This window comes from Ranitomeya imitator, chromosome 5 (assembly GCF_032444005.1).
Source record: "Ranitomeya imitator isolate aRanImi1 chromosome 5, aRanImi1.pri, whole genome shotgun sequence".
Classification (NCBI taxonomy): domain Eukaryota; kingdom Metazoa; phylum Chordata; class Amphibia; order Anura; family Dendrobatidae; genus Ranitomeya; species Ranitomeya imitator.
In genome coordinates, this window is record NC_091286.1 from 6997449 (window position 1) to 7014905 (window position 17457).

Consider the following 17457-nt stretch of genomic DNA (forward strand, 5'->3'; position numbering starts at 1 on the left):
TAGTGATACACTGTGTGATAGGAGATTAGATTGTGAGCTCTGGGGTCAGGGATGATGGGAGTAGTGATACACTGTGTGATAGGAGATTAGATTGTGAGCTCTGGGGTCGGGGATGATGGGAGTAGTGATACATTGTGTGATAGGAGATTAGATTGTGAGCTCCGTGTCGGGGATGATGGGAGTAGTGATACACTGTGTGATAGGAGATTAGATTGTGAGCTCCGGGGTCAGGGATGATGGGAGTAGTGATACATTGTGTGATAGGAGATTAGATTGTGAGCTCTGGGGTCGGGGATGATGGGAGTAGTGATACATTGTGTGATAGGAGATTAGATTGTGAGCTCTGGGGTCAGGGATGATGGGAGTAGTGATACACTGTGTGATAGGAGATTAGATTGTGAGCTCCGGGGTCAGGGATGATGGGAGTAGTGATACATTGTGTGATAGGAGATTAGATTGTGAGCTCTGGGGTCGGGGATGATGGGAGTAGTGATACATTGTGTGATAGGAGATTAGATTGTGAGCTCTGGGGTCGGGGATGATGGGAGTAGTGATACATTGTGTGATAGGAGATTAGATTGTGAGCTCTGGGTCGGGGATGATGGGAGTAGTGATACATTGTATGATAGGAGATTAGATTGTGAGCTCCGGGGTCAGGGATGATGGGAGTAGTGATACATTGTGTGATAGGAGATTAGATTGTGAGCTCTGGGGTCGGGGATGATGGGAGTAGTGATACATTGTGTGATAGATTAGATTGTGAGCTCCGGGGTCGGGGATGATGGGAGTAGTGATACATTGTGTGATAGATTAGATTGTGAGCTCCGGGGTCGGGGATGATGGGAGTAGTGATACATTGTATGATAGGAGATTAGATTGTGAGCTCCGGGGTCAGGGATGATGGGAGTAGTGATACATTGTGTGATAGGAGATTAGATTGTGAGCTCTGGGGTCAGGGATGATGGGAGTAGTGATACACTGTGTGATAGGAGATTAGATTGTGAGCTCTGGGGTCGGGGATGATGGGAGTAGTGATACACTGTGTGATAGGAGATTAGATTGTGAGCTCTGGGGTCAGGGATGATGGGAGTAGTGATACACTGTGTGATAGGAGATTAGATTGTGAGCTCTGGGGTCGGGGATGATGGGAGTAGTGATACACTGTGTGATAGGAGATTAGATTGTGAGCTCTGGGGTCGGGGATGATGGGAGTAGTGATACATTGTGTGATAGATTAGATTGTGAGCTCCGGGGTCGGGGATGATGGGAGTAGTGATACACTGTGTGATAGGAGATTAGATTGTGAGCTCTGGGGTCGGGGATGATGGGAGTAGTGATACACTGTGTGATAGGAGATTAGATTGTGAGCTCTGGGGTCGGGGATGATGGGAGTAGTGATACATTGTGTGATAGATTAGATTGTGAGCTCCGGGGTCGGGGATGATGGGAGTAGTGATACATTGTGTGATAGATTAGATTGTGAGCTCCGGGGTCGGGGATGATGGGAGTAGTGATACTGTGTGATAGGAGATTAGATTGTGAGCTCTGGGGTCGGGGATGATGGGAGTAGTGATACACTGTGTGATAGGAGATTAGATTGTGAGCTCTGGGGTCGGGGATGATGGGAGTAGTGATACATTGTGTGATAGGAGATTAGATTGTGAGCTCCGGGGTCGGGGATGATGGGAGTAGTGATACACTGTGTGATAGGAGATTAGATTGTGAGCTCTGGGGTCAGGGATGATGGGAGTAGTGATACATTGTGTGATAGGTTAGATTGTGAGCTCCGGGGTCGGGGATGATGGGAGTAGTGATACACTGTGTGATAGGAGATTAGATTGTGAGCTCTGGGATCAGGGATGATGGGAGTAGTGATACACTGTGTGATAGGAGATTAGATTGTGAGCTCCGGGGTCGGGGATGATGGGAGTAGTGATACATTGTGTGATAGGAGATTAGATTGTGAGCTCTGGGGTCGGGGATGATGGGAGTAGTGATACATTGTGTGATAGGAGATTAGATTGTGAGCTCTGGGGTCAGGGATGATGGGAGTAGTGATACACTGTGTGATAGGAGATTAGATTGTGAGCTCTGGGGTCAGGGATGATGGGAGTAGTGATACATTGTGTGATAGGTTAGATTGTGAGCTCCGGGGTCGGGGATGATGGGAGTAGTGATACATTGTGTGATAGGAGATTAGATTGTGAGCTCCGGGGTCGGGGATGATGGGAGTAGTGATACATTGTGTGATAGGAGATTAGATTGTGAGCTCTGGGGTCAGAGATGATGGGAGTAGTGATACACTGTGTGATAGGAGATTAGATTGTGAGCTCCGGGGTCGGGGATGATGGGAGTAGTGATACATTGTGTGATAGGAGATTAGATTGTGAGCTCTGGGGTCGGGGATGATGGGAGTAGTGATACATTGTGTGATAGGAGATTAGATTGTGAGCTCTGGGGTCGGGGATGATGGGAGTAGTGATACACTGTGTGATAGGAGATTAGATTGTGAGCTCTGGGGTCGGGGATGATGGGAGTAGTGATACACTGTGTGATAGGAGATTAGATTGTGAGCTCTGGGGTCGGGGATGATGGGAGTAGTGATACACTGTGTGATAGGAGATTAGATTGTGAGCTCTGGGGTCGGGGATGATGGGAGTAGTGATACATTGTGTGATAGGAGATTAGATTGTGAGCTCTGGGATCAGGGATGATGGGAGTAGTGATACACTGTGTGATAGGAGATTAGATTGTGAGCTCCGGGGTCGGGGATGATGGGAGTAGTGATACATTGTGTGATAGGAGATTAGATTGTGAGCTCTGGGGTCAGGGATGATGGGAGTAGTGATACATTGTGTGATAGGAGATTAGATTGTGAGCTCCGGGGTCGGGGATGATGGGAGTAGTGATACATTGTGTGATAGAAGATTAGATTGTGAGCTCCGGGGTCGGGGATGATGGGAGTAGTGATACATTGTGTGATAGGAGATTAGATTGTGAGCTCTGGGGTCGGGGATGATGGGAGTAGTGATACATTGTGTGATAGGAGATTAGATTGTGAGCTCTGGGGTCAGGGATGATGGGAGTAGTGATACATTGTGTGATAGGAGATTAGATTGTGAGCTCTGGGGTCAGGGATGATGGGAGTAGTGATACATTGTGTGATAGGAGATTAGATTGTGAGCTCCGGGGTCGGGGATGATGGGAGTAGTGATACATTGTGTGATAGGAGATTAGATTGTGAGCTCCGGGGTCGGGGATGATGGGAGTAGTGATACATTGTGTGATAGAAGATTAGATTGTGAGCTCCGGGGTCGGGGATGATGGGAGTAGTGATACATTGTGTGATAGGAGATTAGATTGTGAGCTCTGGGGTCGGGGATGATGGGAGTAGTGATACATTGTGTGATAGGAGATTAGATTGTGAGCTCTGGGGTCAGGGATGATGGGAGTAGTGATACATTGTGTGATAGGAGATTAGATTGTGAGCTCTGGGGTCGGGGATGATGGGAGTAGTGATACATTGTGTGATAGGAGATTAGATTGTGAGCTCCGGGGTCAGGGATGATGGGAGTAGTGATACATTGTGTGATAGGAGATTAGATTGTGAGCTCTGGGGTCAGGGATGATGGGAGTAGTGATACATTGTGTGATAGGAGATTAGATTGTGAGCTCCGGGGTCAGGGATGATGGGAGTAGTGATACATTGTGTGATAGATTAGATTGTGAGCTCCGGGGTCGGGGATGATGGGAGTAGTGATACATTGTGTGATAGGAGATTAGATTGTGAGCTCTGGGGTCAGGGATGATGGGAGTAGTGATACATTGTGTGATAGGAGATTAGATTGTGAGCTCTGGGGTCAGGGATGATGGGAGTAGTGATACATTGTGTGATAGATTAGATTGTGAGCTCCGGGGTCGGGGATGATGGGAGTAGTGATACATTGTGTGATAGGAGATTAGATTGTGAGCTCTGGGGTCAGGGATGATGGGAGTAGTGATACATTGTGTGATAGGAGATTAGATTGTGAGCTCTGGGGTCAGGGATGATGGGAGTAGTGATACATTGTGTGATAGGAGATTAGATTGTGAGCTCTGGGGTCGGGGATGATGGGAGTAGTGATACATTGTGTGATAGGAGATTAGATTGTGAGCTCTGGGGTCGGGGATGATGGGAGTAGTGATACATTGTGTGATAGGAGATTAGATTGTGAGCTCTGGGGTCAGGGATGATGGGAGTAGTGATACATTGTGTGATAGGAGATTAGATTGTGAGCTCCGGGGTCAGGGATGATGGGAGTAGTGATACATTGTGTGATAGGAGATTAGATTGTGAGCTCTGGGGTCGGGGATGATGGGAGTAGTGATACACTGTGTGATAGGAGATTAGATTGTGAGCTCCGGGGTCAGGGATGATGGGAGTAGTGATACATTGTGTGATAGGAGATTAGATTGTGAACTCCGGGGTCAGGGATGATGGGAGTAGTGATACATTGTGTGATAGGAGATTAGATTGTGAGCTCCGGGGTCAGGGATGATGGGAGTAGTGATACATTGTGTGATAGGAGATTAGATTGTGAGCTCCGGGGTCGGGGATGATGGGAGTAGTGATACACTGTGTGATAGGAGATTAGATTGTGAGCTCCGGGGTCAGAGATGATGGGAGTAGTGATACACTGTGTGATAGGAGATTAGATTGTGAGCTCCGGGGTCAGGGATGATGGGAGTAGTGATACATTGTGTGATAGGAGATTAGATTGTGAGCTCCGGGGTCGGGGATGATGGGAGTAGTGATACATTGTGTGATAGGAGATTAGATTGTGAGCTCCGGGGTCAGGGATGATGGGAGTAGTGATACATTGTGTGATAGGAGATTAGATTGTGAGCTCTGGGGTCAGGGATGATGGGAGTAGTGATACATTGTGTGATAGGAGATTAGATTGTGAGCTCTGGGGTCAGGGATGATGGGAGTAGTGATACATTGTGTGATAGGAGATTAGATTGTGAGCTCCGGGGTCAGGGATGATGGGAGTAGTGATACATTGTGTGATAGGAGATTAGATTGTGAGCTCTGGGGTCAGGGATGATGGGAGTAGTGATACATTGTGTGATAGGAGATTAGATTGTGAGCTCTGGGGTCAGGGATGATGGGAGTAGTGATACATTGTGTGATAGGAGATTAGATTGTGAGCTCCGGGGTCAGGGATGATGGGAGTAGTGATACATTGTGTGATAGGAGATTAGATTGTGAGCTCCGGGGTCGGGGATGATGGGAGTAGTGATACATTGTGTGATAGGAGATTAGATTGTGAGCTCCGGGGTCAGGGATGATGGGAGTAGTGATACATTGTGTGATAGGAGATTAGATTGTGAGCTCCGGGGTCAGGGATGATGGGAGTAGTGATACATTGTGTGATAGGAGATTAGATTGTGAACTCCGGGGTCAGGGATGATGGGAGTAGTGATACATTGTGTGATAGGAGATTAGATTGTGAGCTCTGGGGTCGGGGATGATGGGAGTAGTGATACACTGTGTGATAGGAGATTAGATTGTGAGCTCCGGGGTCGGGGATGATGGGAGTAGTGATACACTGTGTGATAGGAGATTAGATTGTGAGCTCCGGGGTCGGGGATGATGGGAGTAGTGATACATTGTGTGATAGGAGATTAGATTGTGAGCTCCGGGGTCGGGGATGATGGGAGTAGTGATACACTGTGTGATAGGAGATTAGATTGTGAGCTCCGGGGTCGGGGATGATGGGAGTAGTGATACATTGTGTGATAGGAGATTAGATTGTGAGCTCCGGGGTCGGGGATGATGGGAGTAGTGATACATTGTGTGATAGGAGATTAGATTGTGAGCTCTGGGGTCGGGGATGATGGGAGTAGTGATACATTGTGTGATAGGAGATTAGATTGTGAGCTCTGGGGTCGGGGATGATGGGAGTAGTGATACATTGTGTGATAGGAGATTAGATTGTGAGCTCCGGGGTCGGGGATGATGGGAGTAGTGATACACTGTGTGATAGGAGATTAGATTGTGAGCTCTGGGGTCGGGGATGATGGGAGTAGTGATACATTGTGTGATAGGAGATTAGATTGTGAGCTCTGGGGTCGGGGATGATGGGAGTAGTGATACATTGTGTGATAGGAGATTAGATTGTGAGCTCCGGGGTCGGGGATGATGGGAGTAGTGATACATTGTGTGATAGGAGATTAGATTGTGAGCTCTGGGGTCAGGGATGATGGGAGTAGTGATACATTGTGTGATAGGAGATAAGATTGTAAGCTCTGGGGTCGGGGATGATGGGAGTAGTGATACACTGTGTGATAGGAGATTAGATTGTGAGCTCTGGGGTCAGGGATGATGGGAGTAGTGATACATTGTGTGATAGGAGATTAGATTGTGAGCTCTGGGGTCGGGGATGATGGGAGTAGTGATACACTGTGTGATAGGAGATTAGATTGTGAGCTCCGGGGTCGGGGATGATGGGAGTAGTGATACATTGTGTGATAGGAGATTAGATTGTGAGCTCCGGGGTCGGGGATGATGGGAGTAGTGATACATTGTGTGATAGGAGATTAGATTGTGAGCTCCGGGGTCAGGGATGATGGGAGTAGTGATACATTGTGTGATAGGAGATTAGATTGTGAGCTCCGGGGTCAGGGATGATGGGAGTAGTGATACATTGTGTGATAGGAGATTAGATTGTGAGCTCCGGGGTCAGGGATGATGGGAATAGTGATACATTGTGTGATAGGAGATTAGATTGTGAGCTCCGGGGTCGGGGATGATGGGAGTAGTGATACATTGTGTGATAGGAGATTAGATTGTGAGCTCCGGGGTCAGGGATGATGGGAGTAGTGATACATTGTGTGATAGGAGATTAGATTGTGAGCTCCGGGGTCAGGGATGATGGGAGTAGTGATACATTGTGTGATAGGAGATTAGATTGTGAACTCCGGGGTCAGGGATGATGGGAGTAGTGATACATTGTGTGATAGGAGATTAGATTGTGAGCTCCGGGGTCGGGGATGATGGGAGTAGTGATACATTGTGTGATAGGAGATTAGATTGTGAGCTCTGGGGTCGGGGATGATGGGAGTAGTGATACATTGTGTGATAGGAGATTAGATTGTGAGCTCTGGGGTCGGGGATGATGGGAGTAGTGATACATTGTGTGATAGGAGATTAGATTGTGAGCTCTGGGGTCGGGGATGATGGGAGTAGTGATACACTGTGTGATAGGAGATTAGATTGTGAGCTCCGGGGTCGGGGATGATGGGAGTAGTGATACATTGTGTGATAGGAGATTAGATTGTGAGCTCTGGGGTCGGGGATGATGGGAGTAGTGATACATTGTGTGATAGGAGATTAGATTGTGAGCTCTGGGGTCAGGGATGATGGGAGTAGTGATACATTGTGTGATAGGAGATTAGATTGTGAGCTCCGGGGTCGGTGATGATGGGAGTAGTGATACATTGTGTGATAGGATAATAGATTGTGAGCTCCGGGGTCGGGGATGATGGGAGTAGTGATACATTGTGTGATAGGAGATTAGATTGTGAGCTCCGGGGTCGGGGATGATGGGAGTAGTGATACATTGTGTGATAGGAGATTAGATTGTGAGCTCTGGGGTCAGGGATGATGGGAGTAGTGATACACTGTGTGATAGGAAATTAGATTGTGAGCTCTGGGGTCAGGGATGATGGGAGTAGTGATACATTGTGTGATAGGAGATTAGATTGTGAGCTCTGGGGTCGGGGATGATGGGAGTAGTGATACATTGTGTGATAGGAGATTAGATTGTGAGCTCTGGGGTCGGGGATGATGGGAGTAGTGATACATTGTGTGATAGGAGATTAGATTGTGAGCTCTGGGGTCGGGGATGATGGGAGTAGTGATACATTGTGTGATAGGAGATTAGATTGTGAGCTCTGGGGTCAGGGATGATGGGAGTAGTGATACATTGTGTGATAGGAGATTAGATTGTGAGCTCCGGGGTCGGTGATGATGGGAGTAGTGATACATTGTGTGATAGGATAATAGATTGTGAGCTCCGGGGTCGGGGATGATGGGAGTAGTGATACATTGTGTGATAGGAGATTAGATTGTGAGCTCCGGGGTCGGGGATGATGGGAGTAGTGATACATTGTGTGATAGGAGATTAGATTGTGAGCTCTGGGGTCAGGGATGATGGGAGTAGTGATACACTGTGTGATAGGAGATTAGATTGTGAGCTCTGGGGTCGGGGATGATGGGAGTAGTGATACATTGTGTGATAGGAGATTAGATTGTGAGCTCTGGGGTCGGGGATGATGGGAGTAGTGATACATTGTGTGATAGGAGATTAGATTGTGAGCTCTGGGGTCGGGGATGATGGGAGTAGTGATACATTGTGTGATAGGAGATTAGATTGTGAGCTCTGGGGTCGGGGATGATGGGAGTAGTGATACATTGTGTGATAGGAGATTAGATTGTGAGCTCTGGGGTCAGGGATGATGGGAGTAGTGATACATTGTGTGATAGGAGATTAGATTGTGAGCTCCGGGGTCAGGGATGATGGGAGTAGTGATACATTGTGTGATAGGAGATTAGATTGTGAGCTCTGGGGTCAGGGATGATGGGAGTAGTGATACATTGTGTGATAGGAGATTAGATTGTGAGCTCTGTGGTCAGGGATGATGGGAGTAGTGATACATTGTGTGATAGGAGATTAGATTGTGAGCTCCGGGGTCAGGGATGATGGGAGTAGTGATACATTGTGTGATAGGAGATTAGATTGTGAGCTCCGGGGTCAGGGATGATGGGAGTAGTGATACATTGTGTGATAGGAGATTAGATTGTGAGCTCTGGGGTCGGGGATGATGGGAGTAGTGATACACTGTGTGATAGGAGATTAGATTGTGAGCTCTGGGGTCGGGGATGATGGGAGTAGTGATACATTGTGTGATAGGAGATTAGATTGTGAGCTCTGGGGTCAGGGATGATGGGAGTAGTGATACATTGTGTGATAGGAGATTAGATTGTGAGCTCCGGGGTCAGGGATGATGGGAGTAGTGATACATTGTGTGATAGGAGATTAGATTGTGAGCTCCGGGGTCAGGGATGATGGGAGTAGTGATACATTGTGTGATAGGAGATTAGATTGTGAGCTCTGGGGTCGGGGATGATGGGAGTAGTGATACACTGTGTGATAGGAGATTAGATTGTGAGCTCTGGGGTCGGGGATGATGGGAGTAGTGATACATTGTGTGATAGGAGATTAGATTGTGAGCTCTGGGGTCAGGGATGATGGGAGTAGTGATACATTGTGTGATAGGAGATTAGATTGTGAGCTCCGGGGTCAGGGATGATGGGAGTAGTGATACATTGTGTGATAGGAGATTAGATTGTGAGCTCCGGGGTCAGGGATGATGGGAGTAGTGATACACTGTGTGATAGGAGATTAGATTGTGAGCTCTGGGGTCAGGGATGATGGGAGTAGTGATACATTGTGTGATAGGAGATTAGATTGTGAGCTCTGGGGTCGGGGATGATGGGAGTAGTGATACATTGTGTGATAGGAGATTAGATTGTCAGCTCTGGGGTCGGGGATGATGGGAGTAGTGATACATTGTGTGATAGGAGATTAGATTGTGAGCTCCGGGGTCGGGGATGATGGGAGTAGTGATACATTGTGTGATAGGAGATTAGATTGTGAGCTCCGGGGTCGGGGATGATGGGAGTAGTGATACATTGTGTGATAGGAGATTAGATTGTGAGCTCCGGGGTCAGGGATGATGGGAGTAGTGATACATTGTGTGATAGGAGATTAGATTGTGAGCTCCGGGGTCGGGGATGATGGGAGTAGTGATACATTGTGTGATAGGAGATTAGATTGTGAGCTCCGGGGTCGGGGATGATGGGAGTAGTGATACATTGTGTGATAGGAGATTAGATTGTGAGCTCTGGGGTCGGGGATGATGGGAGTAGTGATACATTGTGTGATAGGAGATTAGATTGTGAGCTCTGGGGTCGGGGATGATGGGAGTAGTGATACATTGTGTGATAGGAGATTAGATTGTGAGCTCTGGGGTCAGGGATGATGGGAGTAGTGATACATTGTGTGATAGGAGATTAGATTGTGAGCTCTGGGGTCAGGGATGATGGGAGTAGTGATACATTGTGTGATAGGAGATTAGATTGTGAGCTCTGGGGTCGGGGATGATGGGAGTAGTGATACATTGTGTGATAGGAGATTAGATTGTGAGCTCCGGGGTCGGGGATGATGGGAGTAGTGATACATTGTGTGATAGGAGATTAGATTGTGAGCTCTGGGGTCGGGGATGATGGGAGTAGTGATACACTGTGTGATAGGAGATTAGATTGTGAGCTCTGGGGTCGGGGATGATGGGAGTAGTGATACACTGTGTGATAGGAGATTAGATTGTGAGCTCCGGGGTCGGGGATGATGGGAGTAGTGATACACTGTGTGATAGGAGATTAGATTGTGAGCTCCGGGGTCAGGGATGATGGGAGTAGTGATACATTGTGTGATAGGAGATTAGATTGTGAGCTCCGGGGTCGGGGATGATGGGAGTAGTGATACATTGTGTGATAGGAGATTAGATTGTGAGCTCTGGGGTCGGGGATGATGGGAGTAGTGATACATTGTGTGATAGGAGATTAGATTGTGAGCTCCGGGGTCGGGGATGATGGGAGTAGTGATACATTGTGTGATAGGATAATAGATTGTGAGCTCCGGGGTCGGGGATGATGGGAGTAGTGATACATTGTGTGATAGGAGATTAGATTGTGAGCTCCGGGGTCGGGGATGATGGGAGTAGTGATACACTGTGTGATAGGAGATTAGATTGTGAGCTCTGGGGTCGGGGATGATGGGAGTAGTGATACATTGTGTGATAGGAGAATAGATTGTGAGCTCCGGGGTCAGGGATGATGAGAGTAGTGATACATTGTGTGATAGGAGATTAGATTGTGAGCTCTGGGGTCAGGGATGATGGGAGTAGTGATACATTGTGTGATAGGAGATTAGATTGTGAGCTCTGTGGTCGGGGATGATGGGAGTAGTGATACACTGTGTGATAGGAGATTAGATTGTGAGCTCTGGGGTCAGGGATGATGGGAGTAGTGATACATTGTGTGATAGGAGATTAGATTGTGAGCTCTGGGGTCAGGGATGATGGGAGTAGTGATACATTGTGTGATAGGAGATTAGATTGTGAGCTCTGTGGTCGGGGATGATGGGAGTAGTGATACACTGTGTGATAGGAGATTAGATTGTGAGCTCTGGGGTCAGGGATGATGGGAGTAGTGATACATTGTGTGATAGGAGATTAGATTGTGAGCTCTGTGGTCGGGGATGATGGGAGTAGTGATACACTGTGTGATAGGAGATTAGATTGTGAGCTCTGGGGTCGGGGATGATGGGAGTAGTGATACATTGTGTGATAGGAGATTAGATTGTGAGCTCCGGGGTCAGGGATGATGGGAGTAGTGATACATTGTGTGATAGGAGATTAGATTGTGAGCTCCGGGGTCAGGGATGATGGGAGTAGTGATACACTGTGTGATAGGAGATTAGATTGTGAGCTCTGGGGTCGGGGATGATGGGAGTAGTGATACATTGTGTGATAGGAGATTAGATTGTGAGCTCCGGGGTCGGGGATGATGGGAGTAGTGATACATTGTGTGATAGGAGATTAGATTGTGAGCTCCGGGGTTAGGGATGATGGGAGTAGTGATACATTGTGTGATAGGAGATTAGATTGTGAGCTCTGGGGTCGGGGATGATGAGAGTAGTGATACACTGTGTGATAGGAGATTAGATTGTGAGCTCTGGGGTCGGGGATGATGGGAGTAGTGATACACTGTGTGATAGGAGATTAGATTGTGAGCTCCGGGGTCGGGGATGATGAGAGTAGTGATACATTGTGTGATAGATTAGATTGTGAGCTCCGGGGTTAGGGATGATGGGAGTAGTGATACATTGTGTGATAGATTAGATTGTGAGCTCTGGGGTCGGGGATGATGGGAGTAGTGATACATTGTGTGATAGGAGATTAGATTGTGAGCTCTGGGGTCAGGGATGATGGGAGTAGTGATACACTGTGTGATAGGAGATTAGATTGTGAGCTCCGGGGTCGGGGATGATGAGAGTAGTGATACATTGTGTGATAGGAGATTAGATTGTGAGCTCCGGGGTTAGGGATGATGGGAGTAGTGATACATTGTGTGATAGATTAGATTGTGAGCTCTGGGGTCGGGGATGATGGGAGTAGTGATACATTGTGTGATAGGAGATTAGATTGTGAGCTCTGGGGTCAGGGATGATGGGAGTAGTGATACATTGTGTGATAGGAGATTAGATTGTGAGCTCTGGGGTCGGGGATGATGGGAGTAGTGATACATTGTGTGATAGGAGATTAGATTGTGAGCTCTGGGGTCAGGGATGATGGGAGTAGTGATACACTGTGTGATAGGAGATTAGATTGTGAGCTCCGGGGTCGGGGATGATGGGAGTAGTGATACATTGTGTGATAGGAGATTAGATTGTGAGCTCTGGGGTCGGGGATGATGGGAGTAGTGATACATTGTGTGATAGGAGATTAGATTGTGAGCTCCGGGGTCGGGGATGATGGGAGTAGTGATACATTGTGTGATAGGAGATTAGATTGTGAGCTCCGGGGTCGGGGATGATGGGAGTAGTGATACATTGTGAGCTCCGGGGTCGGGGATGATGGGAGTAGTGATACACTGTGTGATAGGAGATTAGATTGTGAGCTCTGGGGTCGGGGATGATGGGAGTAGTGATACATTGTGAGTGGGGTCAAGGATGATGGGTATGACTAAACTTCCCTGGGCCGGGCCGTGAGCCTCAGACCGATGTCCGCCCCTCCTGTAATGACTTCTGCTCGGCGGCCGCCTGAGATCTTTCCTGTTTTCACAGTAAATACGCGCTCCACGTTCCCAGGCTTACTCCAGAAATATTTCTATCTATGTGAAAGAGCCTTTTCTTTGGGGCTGAGTTGCCCCCATGTCCAGAAGATGTGTGCAGTGCAGCGTGGGACAGATAAGTGGCCTGGCACCGCGCCACGCACATTGAGGCTATGGCCGCTTCACTGGTGACCCCGCGTCCAGAGTCCTTGAAGGTTTCCTGAGAATATATGTAAAGATTCATTGTGTCAGTGTTTAATGAGATCATCTGCTTCTTCCCATGAAAATTTAGTTCTGCAAAATCTCAAGATCAAACGCTTGTATCTGACGATGGAGAAATAATAAGAAATAAAGCTCTTATAAAAACATAAAACCAGAGAAGGGATGAGAACGTTCCGGCCATCGAGAATGTCCACGATCATTATCTACTGGGACATGGGACACTGAAGCAACCAGAACCTTCTCACGTGGCAACAGAGAAACACTCCCAAAAATCCCACAAAAGTCCATCAGTTCCAGAATCTGCTGGTAGTCAGGGATTTCCTTCTCCAGATCGGCCCTGTCTCCTTCCTGGACTGGTGCTGCCTGTGTTCATCTTGTCCCTGCCCCTCCTCTGCTCATGTACCTGTCAGAGTTTGTACCCTCCCCATTGTCACTCTCTGTTTGCAGTGAGCGCTGTATCGCGGAGACAAGCAGAGCTAACATCGTGGATGTGTTTGACTCATACATATGAAGGTTTGTGGAGCGGGAGGTCCTGGCAGGGGTCTACTCGGACATCTGTCACTATACGGAATGATAGGAGCTCAATGTCCGGAATAAAAAGCCCCAAAATGAAACACAATCTCTGAGGAAACTCTGCAGGTAGACTTTATGGAAGGCTCATCACTGAGCCCATGTGTCATGGGGGTCCGTATTCTCCTCTCCGTACAAAGCGCCGTTGTGTGGAGTGCGATGCTTTGCCCCTACAGATCAGGCATTTACAGCTCTCTGTGAGTTCTGCGGGTGTGTTCAATGTTGGTTTCTCTCTTGGCTTCTTTCTGATTCTCTCTCCCCCATTACATAATTCAAACGGCAGCGTCACATCAGGATGGGCTGCAGTCTTAAGAAACCCAGCTCCCGGGACCTATGTCTCAGCTGACAGAGGAGTTGTATCATAAGCAGACATATCTCCATTAGCAGAGGAGCTGTGATGGCAGAAGAAATAAAGAATCTCGACTGAGCACAAAGGAATTTTCCTCCAGCCTCAGTCCTCAGTGTGTAGTCAGTCAGCAGAGTCCTGGCCCTTCTCCTCATCTTATTGAGGTGCGTATGCTAACAATACAGCTGCTCTGTCATTGAGGCGCAGGGCTCGGGAGCTGTATGTCTTCACACTGCAGCCCGTCCTGACACAATGCTGCTGTTTGAATTATGTAACGGGAGCTATTTTATTACATTCTTGAAGTACCCTTTCAAATGCATGTATTTTGGGATGAAAAAATAATTTCTGCTATTAAGTTTCTTTACAAAATTTGCAGTGTTTGGTTTTTAAAGCCTACCCCCATCCCCTGTACTTTAATCGCTGCAGAATGAGTTAACTTACAATCAGTGAGCTTGTAACTCTTTTTCAGTCTGTCGTCAAACTTCTCTGGGCTGATTTATGACCAATATCATAGCTGAGCTGACCTTTAATGTGATCATAAATCAGCACAGAGAACCCCGGAAAAAGGTAGATGAAAGACTTACAAATTCTCCGTCAGAAAAAGGAGAGCCTACAAAAGTCACACAGTGCAAAATGAAATGAAACAAAGAATTTGTATCCCAAAATACATTCATGTAAGTACAAAAACGTGTCCCTGAAGGTTTCCATATCCTATAAGGCGGCCATTGATGGGCCGGAACCATTACCTGGAACAGACAACCATTATCTTCACTATATCCATGAGGCTAAAATGATCGCTTCCAGATAGAGAACAAGTCTTAGGTCCAGCAAAAATCACATCCGATGATTAGTCTGAGGTTCTCCCTCACTCCGAGATGATCAGCTTCTAAAATGGACGAGAGCCGCAGTCGTGGCCGGGCTGCTGTCGCCTTACACTCGGGCACTTTACAGAGAAAGAGTATCAGAGTCCCAGTGTGCAGTCAGGTGCGGGTGCATTACGCTCACTTGTAGGCCACAGGCCGCTGTCTCCACTGCCGCCAGGTCTCAGCTGTCTCTAGACCTCTGCTGCCTCCAAGCTTCCGCTGCTTCCAGGCCTCCACTATTGTCTGGCCTCCGCTGCCTTCAGGTCTCCGCCGTCTCTACTGCCTTCAAGCCTTCACTGCCTCCAGGTCTCCTATGTCTTCAGGCCTCCGCTGTCTCCAGGACTCCACTGTGTCTCCAGGACTCCGGGTCTCTGCTGCCTCCAGTTCTCCGCTGCCTCCAGGCCTCCGCTGCCTCCAGGTCTCAGCTATCTACAGGCCTCCGCTGTCTCTACTGCCTTCAAGCTTCCACTGTCTCTAGGCCTCTGCTGCCTCCAGGACTCAACTGTATTCAAGCCTCCGCTGTCTTTACTGCCTTCAAGCCTCCGCTGCCTCCAGGTCTCCGCTGTCTTCAGGTCTCCGCTGCCTCCAGGCCTCCGCAGCCTCCAGGTCTCAGCTAGTCAGGCCTCCGCTGTCTCTACTGCCTTCAAGCCTTCACTGCCTCCAGGTCTCCTATGTCTTCAGGCCTCCGCTGTCTCCAGGACTCCACTGTGTCTCCAGGACTCCGGGTCTCTGCTGCCTCCAGTTCTCCGCTGCCTCCAGGCCTCCGCTGCCTCCAGGTCTCAGCTGTCTACAGGCCTCCGCTGTCTCTACTGCCTTCAAGCTTCCACTGTCTCTAGGCCTCTGCTGCCTCCAGGACTCCACTGTATTCAAGCCTCCGCTGTCTTTACTGCCTTCAAGCCTCCGCTGCCTCCAGGTCTCCGCTGTCTTCAGGTCTCCGCTGCCTCCAGGCCTCCGCAGCCTCCAGGTCTCAGCTAGTCAGGCCTTCGCTGTCTCTACTGCCTTCAAGCTTTCACTGTCTCTAGGCCTCTGCTGCCTCCAGGACTCCACTGTATTCAAGCCTCCGCTGTCTTTACTGCCTTCAAGCCTCCGCTGCCTCCAGGTCTCCGCTGTCTTCAGGCCTTCGCTGTCTCCAGGACTCCGCTGTGTCTCCAGGACTCTGCTGTGTCTCCAGGCCTACGCTGTGTCTCCAGGCCTACGCTGCCTCCAGGCCTACGCTGCCTCCAGGCCTCCGCTGTCTCAACTGCCTTCAAACTTCCACTGTCTCCAGGCCTCCGCTGCCTCCAGGTCTCCGCTGTCTCCAGGTCTCCACTGTCTCCAGGCCTCTGCAGCCTCCAGGTTTCCATTGCCTTCAGGCCTCTGCTGTCTCCAGGCCTCACACAGCTCAGGGGACACCAAGTTCATTGCAACAAGCAATGTCTTGGCGAGTCCCTGTCCGTCTTCTCCTGTACATCACAGCACATGATGTGCCCGGCCGCCCCTATGCCAGATCTCGGGCTCCGGGAGTGACAGGAGAGTCTGCTCTGGATCCTTGTATGGTGTCCCACTGCCTGGAATGGTGGACACATGCTGACCCTAGCAGCCCACTGGACTGGGACTTGTTACAGCACTTCTCTGTCTCCTGTTACTGCCAGGAAGTGCCCACCTTGTATTTACAGTAGTCCCCACCCACTGGGCTAGTCCTATCCATTAACTCTCTCCTAGCCTATAGACTAAACCTATTGTCCTTATCGTATGTTCTGCGCTGTTACTGAACCACTTACTATATATACATATATAACCAGCACCTATCTTATCCCCAGTGTAATCCTGGCTTTACCCCACACTACTCACATTATACATTAACACTTTACATTCTTATACGATGTACATTACCATCACACAATACAGAAGACGCACGTCACTGTTCACATTACATAGAGAAACCGTGGAAGACTGTGCACATAGCGCGATTGTTGTCTCCAGAACTGTCCATGGTTATTACTGGCTTCTTACGGCACATGCTCCATTTAACTATTAGCTGCCAGTAGTTGCACTGATTGATGTGATCTCTTTCTGCATCTTTCTGTCCATGGATCCTCGTAGACATAAGTGATCTGGTCCTACAGAATTGTCACAATGATCTATTGGAATGCGAGCGGTCCGGCGTCCACACCCTTCATGAAGTCTGGATCATGTAGTCTGGACCTAGGATGTGGAGCCATTGGGTTATCTAGAAAGAATGTCCATAGCTGACGGCAAAGCATCTCCTGATTATCAAGAAGCTGCCAAGCAGTTAGTGATTTCTTTCCTGTACTCTCCCAGGCAACATTTGGGGTGAAGTCACTGATTTTCCCTTGTCTGAGGATTGAGATCAACCACAGAGAGTTTTCCCGTCTTCTGTTTCCATCACTTCCTTTCATGTGGCACAAGGAGAGGCCTGGACTGAAGCCATCAATGATGTGACCGGAGCCAAACATATATATAGCCCCCGAGCCACGGAGAGCACTGATATCATTCTGGCCCAGGATCTCAGCAAA

General features: G+C 48.6%; 1 protein-coding gene across 1 annotated transcript in view; it reads right to left on the reverse strand.

Annotated features, from left to right (window-relative positions):
* LOC138680855 (uncharacterized) overlaps nt 1-17027 on the reverse strand; it is a 55602-nt gene extending 38575 nt beyond the window's left edge. The window contains exons 1-2 of the mRNA XM_069768081.1: nt 16865-17027; nt 14917-15021 (exon numbers count right to left, since the gene is read on the reverse strand). Of these exons, the coding sequence (XP_069624182.1) occupies nt 14917-15021; nt 16865-17027 (268 nt within the window). The remainder of the gene's footprint in view (nt 1-14916; nt 15022-16864) is intronic.
* Between the last annotated feature and the right edge of the window lie 430 nt (nt 17028-17457).